This window comes from Diadema antillarum, unplaced genomic scaffold (genome assembly GCF_040938485.1).
Source record: "Diadema antillarum isolate AM-2024a unplaced genomic scaffold, OU_Dant_1.0 scf00000023, whole genome shotgun sequence".
Classification (NCBI taxonomy): Eukaryota; Metazoa; Echinodermata; class Echinoidea; order Diadematoida; family Diadematidae; genus Diadema; species Diadema antillarum.
This window is the reverse complement of record NW_027270912.1, coordinates 1980871-1997024: the sequence shown is the minus strand read 5'-3', so window position 1 is coordinate 1997024 and position 16154 is coordinate 1980871. Positions and strand designations below refer to the sequence as shown.

The following is a 16154-nucleotide window of genomic DNA, read 5'->3' as shown; positions in this document are numbered from 1 at the left end:
GTATCATATATAGTCGAGAACGAATCGAATATCAATTTCCAATTGCAACGTATGGCTTGCATTATGTTCTTCAGATACCAGTCTTATAATAAGTGAAAGATGAATTTTGAAGGAGGCTTATTTACAACAGATGTCTTCTATAACGGGTAAAATCTCACCTAGCGGTCAATAATAAAAAAAAATACAGAAAACAGAAATGAACGGCATCTGACAGGTGAAATTCAGTCGAATATGACGATCGTTGAAGGTGTGTGCGTGATGACATCTTAGTCATATTTCTTAAAGACACGTCAACATGCTTTATACAGATAAGAAGGACGAGTTAAATGACACTCGACCTTGTTAAAACGTCGTTGCAGCGTGCCTTGAAAAGAAGTGTATTATATACGCGTGTGTGACATTTTATAAGATATCAAAGTCTTTATCACTAGACATATAAAATCTTGCGTGGTGTATGTGTTCTAATGTGACTGAAGTGCTAAAAAGAGGGGGGGGGGCGGTGGAGAGTTTTGAAGGCATATCTATTTCAACATGTTAAATATCAATCCTCAGTTTTTACTCAAACTTATACCTATGAGATATTTTCCTCCGCCCCCCCCCCCCCCCCGTCTGCTCCATGTACTTTTGGCACAGACAGCAGACTGACTGGAGGCAAGGCAAGATAGGTCGTCAAGGTGGGATATTTACGGAGACATTTATTCTAAGAGAACATGCCCATTGCATGGTTTTGAGAATAGTCGACATTGAAGCGTCAACTTAAATCAAAACTAAGTCAGTCAAAACATTGGGTAGAGAATTAAACCAAAGATCATTTTAGAATAGAAGAACAATAGAGCGTCATTCTAATAAAAGACCTTGCCATCTTTTCATAGTTATCATAAAGGGGACCTCGAGATGATGTTGTCTGCGTTAAAGTTTTAATTTGTTTCGGATGCAAAAAGTTGCTTCTTCTACTATATGGAAATTAAGATTTTCTGAGGGTTTGTATGCAACACAAGGCCTCTTATACCGTGTTAAAGGGAAATTCCGGGCCAGTTAAGAGGTCGTCTGCAGCTGAAAAGAAAGGGTAAAATTTTATAAGCGCAACATTGAAAATTTGTTTAAAATCGGACTGGAATTAGGAAAGTTATGAAATTGTGAAGTTTGGTTGATCTTAGAAAAACAGTTCTTAAGCAGCTCATATGAATGTGCAAATGGTGGGCTGATAATGTGATCACATCACAATTTTCCATTGATCGCATGTACAGAAAAGTGACGAAAACTTATTTTTCTATTAAGTGTAAAACATAATATTTGTCCTTGCTGAATAACTTGAAAATTTATGATCATTCAAATATATAAGGAGCTGAGACTGGGATATAATTGCGTTAAAAAGAAGAAGAAGAAGAAGAAGAAGAAGAAGAAGAAGAAGAAGAAATTCCGAGGTTTTAATAGTGCATATATACAAACTAATTATCTTATGGCAAGTTGTTAGGCGATGACATCATTAAACACTTTTTTGAATATTCATATATTGACTGTTCAAGAGCAATTTTATGAAAATTAGCAAAGCTTCACAAATTAGACTTTCAGTCCATGTATAGGAAGCCTATCCAAGTTGAATCAAGGTTTCACTTTTGTGCTTATGTAATTTTTTTTTTCACTATTTTGTCAGATTTACTTTTCACTGGTGTGGAATTCCTTTAAATATTATTTTCCCATGCAGAAAGCGCCTCCTATACGCCAGCTGTCTCAGAAGCGACAACATATGGTGTATACACTTTTGTGCTCCCTAAATGACAGTGGAATTGAATTCCTCCATGATGCTTCAACAATAATCAACATGTGGTTTCTCTTACAGAGAAAATACAAACAAACCAACAAATCCCAAAACAATGACGATATGCAGTTAAGTGGAAACACGTGGCTAACACAATACGCCCACCGCACTGATATGTTGGCAGAGGAGAGCAAAACTTGGTATTTTTTTCGCACTAATAAAGTGATAACCGCTCAGTAGGTCATTGCTACTTTATTTAATTTTCGAAGAATATAACTTACTTGGAAGAAAAAGACTAGACATGTAAACATACTTGTAGGCTTTAAAACAAAGTGGCAAATGAATCGTTTCACATTGTCCATAGAATATAATAAGATAAAAACAAAAACAAAGTTACTACACTGAAACTTTAATGATAAGTTGTTAAAGGTAATCATAGGTTAGATACATGGATAGTGCCGTCCTTAAAAACAAAACAAAACAAAAAAGAACGAATAGCACAGACAGATAAAAAAACTTGTTCATTTCTATCACTCTTTTTTGTGAAGAGTTGAGTTTGTTTGTTTGATTGTTTGTCTTGTGAGTGTTTTTTATATTGTATTTTTTTTCTCCTTTTACCAAGGAGCTGTGAGTCTCCGTTGTCCCTAAAACATCCTAACCTTTTTTCGGAGAAAATCCAAAAGAAAGTAAAAGAGAGAAGAGAGGAAGATTAGATAGAAAGAAAACAGTGAAAAATCTAATGACAAAGCGATCTCCCTCTTCCCTTTTCTGCTTTGTGATTGGCTGTTGTTTCGTGTCAAAGGTCACAACGCTGCGACGATGATTGTATCCGGTCTCAATCATGACAACAGAAAATGTCCACGGGAGGAGATGTGGAACTTCTCTCTTCTAAATATCGACTTCAAGGATCAGACTAAGGAAGTTTGTGCATTTGATTACTTGTAATTGGTAAGAATATATCCTCCACTATTTACTGATGTGAGCAGTATGTTATATGTATGTTCTCTTTGTCGTTCCATATCATCCTTTAGAACTCATTTCCATTTGCTTTTATGTACGGTATGTTTCGTTATGACCAGTGTGCAGTGAACCTTCTTCGCTGGCGACAAGGCTGAATAGCGATGGAGCACACTGTAGTGGAAAGGAACACGCACAGCTGATCTGCAGACTATTGTTGTGTGGCCTGTCTGCGTCTGTCCATGTCGTGTGGCATGATGGTAGCCGGTAGATGAGTGATCTTCGTGTCGTGGAATGTGATCTATCATCTAGAAAACTCGAACAGTAGTAGACCTTGACTGTTTGCTGTTGCAGAGCTAACTTGACCGAGGTCCTAGATCAGTATAAAGTGCAAGTCACTATGGTTTGGCTGCCATAGGCCATGTACACAGTTTAAGCAGCTTCTCAGTCAACACAGCGCAAGCGCAGATCCCCGATATGCATAATTCATGTCGCCCCGAACTCACCGAGAATGCCTGCCGCTCCATCGCTCAACTCCCGATTGCCTACAGAATATCGTTATCTCGACTATCGGCTGTGCGATCGCAGCAAGGAGAGAGCTAAAAATATCTTGGCCGCTTCTCTCTCGGGCTCTCTCTGCTCCGCGATGCGCTTGCCATGTCTTACCTCGTTGCTGATTGGCCGAGCCACGACTGCATTGGCCATGTGTATTGTGAGCACTGTGTCTCGCTCGCTGCATCGCTAGCATGCACAGTGCGTGTAATCACTGCACACAATCCCGCTCTCGTAACCCGTTTGTATGTACCCAAACAGCCTCGCAGTGCACCGCAGGTATCGGGTAGATCGCTTGCTACGGAAATCTAACATTATCAACATTGATCTATGCACTTCAAACATCCTCGCACGTACATTGCACATACTCGCACACGGTAAAAATAGTATCAATACACAGATAAATCGATCGAGAATCCATCAAAAAATACCATGAGGATGAGAAAAAATTGCATGAATGACCAAAACTACTCCTTTGATGACATATTCCTGGCACAGATTGCCGGAAAATTACATAAAATAGGGCGAAATTATACGGAAAATCTCCATCGTTTTCCAGTAAGCCACGGAGGTGTACGTGGTATCAACATAAAGTTTATGAATGGAAGAAAACGATGATGTCATTTTCGGAAGGCATTGTGGGAGAGCAAGCCAACCAATGAGGGAAAACCTTTCATAGTTGAGAAGCGATAGCAAGCCGATCATCAACCGATACCAGCTTGCTGTCGTCTGCTATGGTAGGGATCAACGGCATGGTGCATGCAGTGCGCTGAGCGAGACATGACGTCATCACTCGTGAACGGTGGGAGTCCAAACCGTAGTGCAAGTGGTAGATTACTTCGATTTGTGTTACGTTGCACATACTGTAAAAGTGGATATTTTCGTGTGACTAATTTTTCGCGCTTGGCCCGGTGAGAAGAGTTTCACGTGTTTTTAATTCAGCGGAATCAAGACAGTAAGTACAAGAACATATGGCAAGCAAAAATATTCGCGTGCTTTTATTTTCGCGCTAGTTTCTGGTTGCGCGAAATGCGCGAAAATTTGAACACCGCGAAAATTTCCACTTTTACAGTAGGCTAGCACAGATTCACATGTATATTTAATTTAGTGTTATGCCTAATTGGTCCTAAACTTAATGTTATGTTTTAAACTCTAAAGAATATTTTTTAGTTGCTATTCCTACTATAACTAACTCAGCTGTAATCAGAGGATGAGGTGAAGGTGTGTTGTCACTTTGAAGTCTAGAGGAGAAGTCCTTTTTAAGTTTTAATCTCTGAATTGCGTAGAAAAGATAAGACATCCATGGCACCGCATAGTGAACAAGATGATGATTGTGCATGCGCAAAGTTACAAAACATCCAAATCTATTCCAGGGTAGATCTAACTATCGCTACGATAAGATGCTACATTGAACAGTGGGTTGTTCATGTACTTTTGTATATAATCTAAACTAGTAGGCCTATCTACAGAATCCAAATTTTCTGAATGTGTATGGTAGCTCTACTACACATCAACCACCCTTTTTTAAACCGACCGCATAGATTTGGCGCACAGAACGCTTAGTATGCCCTGCACTGCGCGCAGAGCACATAAAAATGTATTGGCTTTGACCGTTGATGAAGATGTGTGGGAAAACGTGAAAATACACTGTTCATTAATGGTTTCAATCAAGGACAAAATTTCGAATGAATATTTTAACCGAATAGTAATGTAATGTCAATGCCTTTTCTAAAAAGCTTCGTACGACACGGTGGTCAATACAACTCGGTTTGTGTGCATTGTCAATGCAAAAACAGCGGTTGATCTGAAAAAAAGGAGCGGCACCGCGGGGAGCTGGAAAGAGGCCACTCAAGTTCGACAGCGATATTTTTACACTGAAACTTCGAAATTGAAAAGGGAACAGCAGCATTTGATAGTGCTGGATTTTCTTAAGATTTCACGTAGGTCAAGTTTTTACATGAATTTCAGTGTTAAATATTCTTATCAAGCAAGTAAAATTAGGTGGTCGATGAGTAGTAGGTCCAACCATACATGTGTGCATGTGAGCAAGTTTGCATATAGACTACTGTATGTGGAGTTCTACATAAAAACGTAATTGCTATACAGTATTATACAATGTACTGACATGCTCTACAAAGTATACCCACCTATATGGTTGTAAAGGGAAACTGAAATTTGTTAAAATGTCTTCAATACAATTTCTGTGATCTTTCAATGTCTACCACCATGTCTGTAACAAGACAAATTAATGTGTAAAAAACAGTTTGGTATGAAATTTACAAAGTAGTATGTAGTATGATACTGATAGAGGTATACAAAATATATGTGCTTCCTTTGCTGAAATTTCCTCTTTCAATCTATATAATTATTGCAGATCTGGACTTGATGTTACTTCATAGGCTGTGTTCTCATGCTGTATATGAAAATAAAGGGTAATTGTACTCGTGGCTTTAGAGATACATGTACCAGTATCCTGTTGAAGAGAATACAGTTTGAGTATTTGACTTGGATGACATGTACATAAAAATGTACAAAAAAGTTTGTACATGTACATGCATCTTGAGTCTTGACGAAATACTATAATCTCTATAGCAGCTGAAATACAACTAGACTGTAATGGGTTGCTGCAGTGACAATATGTAACGGCACAGGCTGTACAGTTAAAACAAGATGTACATATTTGCAAGTACTTGTAAAAGATGCTCTTGAATTACAGGGTCCTTTCAACAATGGGAGGCTTCATCCTTCTAGTAATAGTTGGAAGGGCAGCCTCCTGGAAGGCAGCAAAGGTTTGTGCTGTCACTTCTTGAGGTAGTAGACAGTTCCATATATGGATGGCTTGAGGATTGAAAGAAATCTTGTAGGGGTCTGTGGTGGCTACACGTACTGTAAGCTTGAGGCTGTAATCGCTTCTGCTGATGTATGGAGCTGGTGTTCTGAAATCTTTGAAGGAGATATTTACAAGTTGTTGCCGCATTTTTAAGAACATTGTGGATTGTTCAAGGAGGCTGACTCACATGACTCAAAGATGATGTGCTTATCCAGTAGTCCCGGGGAACAAAACATGCAGAGCTCTGGATTTATTCAAGGCTGTCTACATGCTGATGTGTACAAATATTTGTAGGGATTCAAAGCTTCTGAGCTTTACTCAAATGTTGGCCCAACCAGAACTTTGTATGTTATCTAGACATTATCTAGTATAAGTGTGAACTAAGACCAAGATTATTTCAGATGGAAATTGTGTATCGCCTCCAACTGCTTGTGAACTTGGTAGAACTACATGTAGTAATTTGACTCATCCTAGAAAGTGCTATTGATAGCCGTTTCCCATACGGTGGAGATGACATCACACCCAAATGTCTCGGGAGAAAGACTTCCTCGAGCTGTGGACTACACGTCATGAGAGTCGAGTTAAGGCAACATTTGTTTTTGTGGAAACAGTGCATGTACAACAGTCTTCTCTGCACCATAACAGTCACTTCTAAACGACTGCATGATCTGAGAGATTATCATGTTTTAGAATATTACCACGATGGATATTACAAAAAGTATGGATACAGTATGTATAATTGTATGTACAGCTGTATGTTGGCAAAAAACAAACAAACAAACAGTAAAAACCATAGTCTGTGACCACATTTCAGTGTTATCAGATGCATGGTGATGCTGACTGCTGGAAGAGGACATGCAGTGTGTATCGAGACATTGATGTATTCATGGACCTACGTTGTACTACAATGTAGGTCCATGATGAATTTTAGCATTGGAAGTCTAGCATGTCACAAGCATGATTATATGCTTTAAAACTGTGACATCTGTCAAATTCTACTAGTCTTTATTTCTCAATAGTACACAAATACCTCGGTATGAGCAGACCAAAGTGAAAAAATATGTAACAATAGTTTCAATGAAATCCAAAAGTTAGGTGGCATCGCCATTTAATAGTAAGAGAACCAACAGGTCAGTCACAGAAATCAGGTTGAAGCCATAACTTGGAATCGTTTTGTTAATTAATGCTTCAATCAATGATTTGTGCAAATTCTGCAAGTTTATAAATTTATGCGTAGGTTATTTGCAATAGACAATTATATTGTGCATAAAGGTTGCTACACTGTATGCTTTTAGTTACTAACAAGACTAATTCATCTGCATTTGTATCAGGCTTTTAGGAATGGCATCATAATTGTTTGTGCAAGAATCTGTCAATAGTGCATGCTTGATCTATTTTTCTACAATGTACAGCTTCAACATAACAGTACATACATGTAGTGTATGTCAGGTAGCTTGTAAACTATACAGAATAGATTTTTTTCTCTGATTTGCAATATAAACAACTTATCTACTACATGTTAATGATGTCTTATACTGATCTTATCATTTCAGGATACACCTTTTTTGTGCTAAGTAGTAGGAGTGGCTGTGGCGGTGGTCCAGCAGTGACGGAAACTGGTGGAGCTCTAAGCCCGACCCAAAGATGGCGGACGTGGATCCGGAGACCCTCCTCGAGTGGCTCCAGATGGGGCAAGGGGAGGAGAGGGACATGCAGTTGATCGCCCTGGAGCAGCTCTGCATGCTCCTGCTAATGTCCGACAATGTGGACCGATGCTTTGAGAGGTAAGGGCGTGATTCATGTCAGAATGATGGTAGCTCACATGATGTTCCGTGGATTTCATGATGTTGACACGTTAAATGTGTTTAATATTGAGTGTTTTGTGGAGATAGTAACCCACATCATATTTGTGTCAATGGTATTAATGTTGTATTTGGATTACATGTGTGGCATCATATATGAAGAAGAGATGCTATACACTGATTGTTTTTTGTTTTGTTTTGTTTGTTTGTTTGTTTGTTTGATTTTTTTTTTTTTTTTTGGGGGGGGGTGATATTTTTGATTTCCCTGACGTAGTCTCGGTGGATAGTTTTGATCTGTAATTTCCCATGAGCGCAAATTGATTAAGACACATAAGGTTTGGGCAAGTGTTTTGATTACATTAGTATGAGTTGCAATGCATGGGATGAATGTTGAGTAGTTCATACATGTATATGGCTGTTCAAGATATGGTCCATTATGGAGGAATTCGTTGTATGTTGGCATTTAGAGCAATTTATTTTACCCTAAAATGGCTGGAACAATGTAATTTACTCTAAACATGGATTTTTTATTGCTACTACAGGTAACGGGGAAAATAGGGGTAGAAAGAACTTGGAAGGTGTGATAAGAATAACAATACTTGAAATATGATTTTATCTTCAAAATGCCAAAGAAGGTTGGATAATGTACGTATCTGTACTACCTTAAACTTTATTGTACAAAGGCTTCTTTAGAATGCACAGTCCTTCCTTTCCCATGCATAGACTTAGTACATACACTGTACTAGTGTAGGTATACATGTACCATGTGACAAATTCACCATTTACTGCGTGATTTTGCAAACCATGTTGACTTCATGTGTACAAAGACAAAAGTATTCCCAGAGGTAACCATAAAGAATGGCATCTAACATATTTTTAAGACAGCTCTGAGTCTCTGTGGCACAAAAGTACTTTCCGTTGCAAACTTTGTATAAATGTGTACCTTATGTACATTGTATGTGTGCGTGTGTGTGTGTGTGTGGGGGGGGGGAATTTTCATTTTCAGTGAACGCGCTAGCAGAAACATTTTATTTCGGAAATTAACTACCGGGTAATTAGAAAGTACAAGTGTAACTTGAATATGACAGATTGTACTGAACAGGGATGACAGAAGCCATTGTTCCTAGAATGACTTTCTATATAATTGTTCGCCAGAACTCAGAGCTGCCATGTCTTCCTGAATCTGCAGAAGGGTCAATGAGAAATGAAGTTATTATCTCAGCAAGATTTGGCGAGGGAATAAGAGAGCCTTCCTTATATGGGAATTAGTCTTGCCTATTGAGATGCATGTAAAACTCACATGCATTTTCCCCGAAACCTTCCTGGAATCTCCCTGATTGTGAAATGGGATGTTAGCAGCCCTGGACATTCAGCGTGACGACATGTATGTTGACTATACAATGTAATTAACAGTTACATGTACACCTACATTTTGTACGTAACTGTATTTAGGTAGAAAGGTACTGGTCGCTCATGTTGAATACATCTTTAGCACTTTTATTCATTAAAAATACATTTTTCTGTCAGGTTAAAATCTGTGCTAATATTATGCAGGCAGAGAAATGAAGACATCAATGTCTGAGCTTCAGAGTTGTGCATTTCCTTATGTGGACAATGAAACAGCAACTTGGCTGTCACCGCAGTTACACATGGTCATGAGTCACAGTGTGTATTACAACATGCTAGAGGGTTTGTGAGTGAGTTTCAACTTGACACACAGTGATGCTGTGATTGTATTCATGAATATCCGATCATACCTTTCACAGTTTAAATACATGTAGGCATACCCACATGTATGGGAACATTATGTGAGACCCAGACTCTTTTGAAGTGTGGTTGAAAAAAAAAAAAGTTTACAAGTTCATTACATTCAATTTACCATGTAAGACAGCTTAAAATGAAATAGGAAGACCCACCAAAATTTAATTCCTCAAAAAGTATTATGTGTGTTTTGGATCTTATAAAGAACATAACAAAAACAATTGATTGTAAGCTTGATGTACAACACTTATACAAAAGGTCTGGCAGTTGAAGCAGAAAATGCAGATCAGTTTCCATATTTCTACTACTCTGAATCTACAAGTCAAGGGTGAAGTTGATCTACCAAAGAGTGGTATTTGTCAGTCATTTTACAGAAGTTTGTACTTATTTCTGTTCTGTTACGAATAAGGTGAGTGAATTTTTCATGACATATGAAAAGGTAAAAGAATAAAAATTTTGTGACTTCATAATTTTTACATAATTGTATGCAGGATGAGGACAGATGTTCAGCTGTATCTTTTTTTTTTCAGAGATCTCATATTTTCATGAAAAAGCAAACTTTGTAAATTCACCATTGTGCTAGAATTAACATGGCTAACTGTAGAGACTAACAGCCATTACTAATCTTTCATGCCATTTCCAGCCACAGGGTTGAATATTTCTGAGAAATTTCAAATGCCTAAGTCATCGTTGGTTTGGAAGTCATTTGAGTGCCATTGCACAAGTACCTGGTCTTTAAAGAAAAATGCCATAACCCAATAGCATTCCAGTAAAGGTAAAAGTATGTACAGCAATCTGTACATATTTATCTCAAAACCGTGCACCTGTGGCCTTTTCCTTCTCAATAATATTCTGCTGTCAAAATAGATTACGTCGTGTCCAATATGTTGTTCAGTTCACAGCAATATCGAAAGGAAATTCTGTCATTTTTATTTCCTTTCTCGCCCCCCCCCCCCCACTCCCCCACAGCAAGCAGTGTTGTTATAGTGAGTCATTCTATATTCTGTATGCATTATAAAATACACTTGTGTGCGGGCCATGACTTGAAAATAAACCAAATGAAGTCCAAATTTTCATCTGATGATTTACTTGTAGTTAGTGACATGTATGTGTATATATGTTGAAAGCTAATGTTATGATTTTGTTTCAAATCAGATGTTTTGCATTCAGGCATGATACATGTAGTTGTTTGAATCTGACAAAGATTTGATGGGGTGAGAATAATGACTGCAGTATAATTGCAAAAGCTTGATTGCTTATGATGTAATGCATGTATCTCTAGGTAGTATTTGATAATGGATATGAATGATATCATGTTTATTCAATTCAGTTCAATTCAGTATGGTTTATTGTGCAAATATAAAATAACAATCCTGCAGCTCAAAGGCTGATACTGTTGCTTTACATCAGACTCATAACTGAAATTAGAATAACACTGATAATATTAAAGCATACATGAGAATAAACTATGTGATATTTATACACATGAGACCTGAGCATCAGTATTGGGATAAACGAAGACACTAGATGATGCACAGTCATTCACATTGGTCTATGAACACCAAATGCATTATTGATACACAAATCAAGTTGAAAGGCGAATCCACACATCAAATTTAATGCAAAAAAGTGTGAAGAAAGTAGAGCATGTTGAAAACACGTCCGCAGCTGCAGAACAGCGCTCTCAAAAGAATTTTTGTTACATAATGGTTTAATGCTCTCTGACAAAAATATTAAAAGACATAGTATGTTAACAAATAGTGCTGTAATGTTGTATGCTGCTCTGTGAGTTGTCTACATGACTTTAGCTGAGAGGGGAGAACCCTGCAAGAGACAAGACATGCTCATTCTATGAAGTGATGCTGCATACAATGTATTCAATAAGTCAGAGGAACTGTGGTGTGGATTCATTTTTAAGGCCAAGGGTTTTCTTGCCAACATAATAAGCCAGCCTTTGTTAGTGTCAGTGATTCTTTCTGTGCGGCTAGCTCCAGACTTCATGGCGTTGTACACTGTGTGGGTGTGGATGTTCCTCTTTGGGTACATGACCATACACGTGTATGTGCTATTAATGGCATGATTGCAGGATTTCTTTGTTTTTGTGTGCAATTTTTAAAACACGCCAAAATACACGATTCAAACTCCCATCCTGACGTGACTGTGAGTATACATGTGTGCATGTGTACATTCTTCAGTCCAGTAGTATACTCAAGGATTGCGATTTCATTACAGTGTAACCACTCATTAGATTGTCAGTAAGTCTCCATTTGTGAAAAAATACATTGTAGACTCACTTAATATTATGGTGTTTACAGTCTATTGTGTTCATAGGTCTATACTCTGCTGGAATGAATTGCACTGTACTGACATGTACATATACATACTTGTGTGTATCTGTCGCACATTGTGTATTTAAACGTTGAGTGTGTGTTTGTCAGTACTATGAGAGTATGTAAACAAGATCATAGTTAGGACAAAACACACACACACACATGCATGCATGGAGTTGCTGACTGTGTGTATAACACAAAGCACAGGAGAACTTTGAAGCAAACAAAGAACATTGATCTATCTCTGGGACTTTCATCTTGCAGCAGGAGGGGCTAATTTCCTGTTAACTGTTTACACATGGGGGAAAAAGACTCTTTTTGTTGTTGTTTTTTCCTCTGTGAGCTTGACAAAAACTGGTGCTTACGTGATAATCCTGCTGGAATAATCCCTATAATCTGCCAAATACCAGGGACAGATAAAGAAAGGAAGAGATGGGGGTATATTTAAGCTTGCATGCTGTTGTCACATGATAAATGGTCATGGATGGCTGTATTCAATGCATATCAGGAAGGTTAAAGTAGGAGGAAATGTCTGGCTATGTGATGTGTTGTTATCAGTATCCTAAAAACAAAGAATTGCTCTGCACTCAGAATAACATTGTGAAATTTGGTAGGACACAGGGGACTTCAAAGGGAATGGAATTAGAAATAAGGTGATGTTGTTGTATGTTTTTTTTCCCAAAAAATTCCTTTTTCCTCTAGAGGAAACCAGGACGATTACCGTGAAAGGGTGTAAACAAGATTAGCTTGCACCCAAGGTAAGATTGGTATGTCTCCCTCAAATCATAGTACGATGTGGGCGGAAGAGAAGTTTACACCAAGAAGGAAGTTCAAAAATCCCAAGACAGTGATGTAATATAGAACAGATCAGTGTTAAGATTTCAAAGCAAGAAGACGATGAAAAAGTTATGACTACATTGTATTTGATTGGCAGTAACTCCTTGATACTTTTGTTAACTCTCTCAGGGAGCAATTTTCCTGGTCTCGCATAGTTGTTTGCTTTGCATTTTGGATATGACTGCTATACAAAATTTCATTCAAGTGTAGCAATTTCGTGACATAGAGTTGCATACCATTTTGCTAAAAATATATGTCCATTGACTAAAATTGTGATCCAGTTTTGAGGAAGGAAATTATTCCCTATCTCTTTCTGTTTTGTACACAAAGGTAACAAAAGGATTTGCTTCTTTATGTTTTTGTATGTGTGTTTTATTATTGATCTTCATATACAACACTTGGACATGTACTGTACCCAGTGATACATGTATATGCTGGTAAGATCAAAATGCCTTTGTAATTTTAACGTAGGAGGACCGTTAGAAGAAAAAAAAAATAATTCAACTACAACTTCATTCAAGATGTTGTGTTATTTCTTCTTTTTTGTATGATGTCACTAAATTTCTTTGTTGTTTCCTGTATTTCACCTTTCACTCTCAGTGTAATTCATTAAACTCTCTTTGGACCATCATACATGTAAATCACAAAATTTCACAGGCATTGCTAACATGCTGCTTTAGAATGGAAACATTTGGCAAAATCAGTATGACTTTCTCGATGGGATATTCATCTCAAGTGAACAAATGCCCTAAATTACTGTAAAAGTAGAAATTTTTGCGGTGTTGAAATTTTCGCGCATTTCGTGCAACCAGAAACTAGCGCGAAAATAAAAGCACACAAATATTTTGCTTGCCATACGGTCCTGTGCGTGATGTCTTGATTCCGCGGATTTAAAAACATGCGAAACTCTTCTTACCCGGCCAAGCGCTAAAAATTAGTCGCGCGAAAATATCCACTCTTTACAGTACCGGTAGTAAATATGTTTTTATTTACCTGTAGACAGAAAAGGCAAAACTAAAGGAAAGGGAGCACTCTTTAGAAAAAAAAAATAGTAAAGAATACAATGCAAGTTGAATTGAGTGATTTGATCAATATCTTGTAGACCTTATTTGTTAGAAAAAAAAAAGGAGATAATAGCAAAAAGCACATCTACAGATTGAAGATGACCTACAGATACATTTGTAAATGTAAAACAAAGTATACACAATGCTGAACACTGGCACTGGTCCGACGGTCCCAGACTGATAAAAATCACTGTTGGACCAGCAAATTTTCAGGGATTGCTAGATTTAGTGGTCCGACATGGCAGGTAAAATAACAATAATAACTTTGTCAGGGCAAGTTAAAAAATAAAGTACAGGACCAGTAGATTTAAGGTTTGGACCAGTAGGTAAAATGGGTTAGTTAGTGTGTAGCCCTGGTATACATAAATGTAGCACAAGCAGAATGACTCCATCTTATGGGAGAAAACAGCCCTCCCCCCCAGTAACAGGTCATGTGAAGTTTCCATACGATATGCTTTTGATAGATTTATGTGACCAACTGCATATGAATCATTCGTTTTTGTTCCTGTCTCAAAGTCTACGAACAGGATAGTCTAGAATATCATGCTATCCAACCACAGCCAGGAATGCATTGTACATGTAGTTAGGAAATGAACATTCCAAGTAGGCCTACAAATGTACATGTATATTTTAGATTCTTTTTTTTTAATTTCCTATACCCCCCCCACCACCATCTGCCAGAGGGTTACAACTGTACCCTCCCATCCCCATGTCTGTACTCTCATACTGTATAGCGAGGAATGTTTGTGTGCTTTTTAATTTCATGAATTTTGCGAGCACCAAGATTTGTGAAATTAAAATGCACATGAAAGTTCTTGTCTACACTATGCATTGACTGCCAGTGGCAATTTGCAAAAATTTCATTCCATGAAAAATGCCGTCGGCTCCAATTCACGAAAATTTCATGCAGCGAATATATTATGTTTTACAGTATATTGTGATGCAATTTACATGTATGATACATTGCATTTCTGTCACGAGTGTGTGTGTGTGTGTGAAACAAAATGGTGAGGTAGGCATTTACGTAACGGCAGTGTAATAGCATCAGCTCCTGATATCGAGCCACAAAAACAGATTACCTTTAGACTCTGTGAAGTACATTGTATACTCCAAAATTTGTATTCATCTGGCAGACTGAAGAGAATTTACAAACCTGTTTGAACAGTGCCATGATGTGAGGATTTAGAATCATGCTCACATGTATTCACATTCAAAGGCAGTTGTTTTTCCCCCAAACATCCAAAAGTCGTGATGAATGCAGTGGGAATGTGAATAGCATATTTTTATACAAACACAACCACATTCTTTTAATGCCATCATCAGGGGCAGTGCAGCGTTAGAAATACGATACTATTGTGCACTGTTATTGTAAGACATCAGGCATATCATACTAGTAAACAAGCTGTACACCAGTTCATTTTTGGCAAAGCAGGTTCATGTACAACTGTAATGCTACCAGTGCAGTGTGCATACAAAACCTTGAAATGCTGTTATCCTGACAATGCACTCTTTTCTGCGAAGTCTGTTGTTTTAAATAATAATGGTACTGCCTGATATGCAAGTGCAATGATTTAAATCAACAACAGAAAGTTTTGACATGATACAGAAGTTAGTAGAGATCAACTGTGCAAGTACTGCTACAGGTATACGTAACTTTCTGTTTATATTCCCAGGGATTCAATGCACAGCAATGGCTGTACCGTGTTCATAATGATGATTATGCTATTTTTTCATATTTTTAGTTTAGGTTGCTTTCTTTAGATTTTATGTACATTTTATTTGCTGGTACTTTACATACAGATGTGTAGTTTATTTCATACCAGTAAACTTTGTTTGATTGATATTCTCAGTACAGTCTTTTGTGCAGGGTTGCAGTAAACAATAAATTCCAATTTGTAGATTAAGTCTAAATAACATACCATAAGGTGTATGTGTACAACATTGTTAGTGCAGTCTTTGAATACCGTAGAGTGCACAAACTTTGCACATTACTCATAATGCCTAATAAACCATAGTGTCAGCTGGCCAGCCTGCAATCATGTTTATGTGTGCAGAGAAAGCTATTGGGGCCTGCAATTGTAAACAGTAAGCTCTATGGGGGTGTTTTCCTGGTAGAAGACCACTAGACGCATCTCATGCAGGGTTGGGCATTCCTGCCATGCTATTTCAGGTTATTTTTAGCAGTCCCACTGAGTAATAGGGGCATGGCATGCTTGACAAGGCTGAGACCATTCAGGAGGGAGCAAAACGTGATCAGTACCA

General features: G+C 37.8%; 1 protein-coding gene across 1 annotated transcript in view; it reads left to right on the top strand.

Moving 5' to 3' along the window:
- Positions 1-7661: 7661 nt before the first annotated feature.
- Positions 7662-16154, top strand: part of LOC139732039 (E3 ubiquitin-protein ligase HECTD1-like) — a 74912-nt gene continuing 66419 nt past the window's right edge. The window contains exon 1 of the mRNA XM_071642921.1: positions 7662-7882. Coding sequence (XP_071499022.1) covers positions 7743-7882 — 140 coding nt within the window. The 5' untranslated portion in view covers positions 7662-7742. The remainder of the gene's footprint in view (positions 7883-16154) is intronic.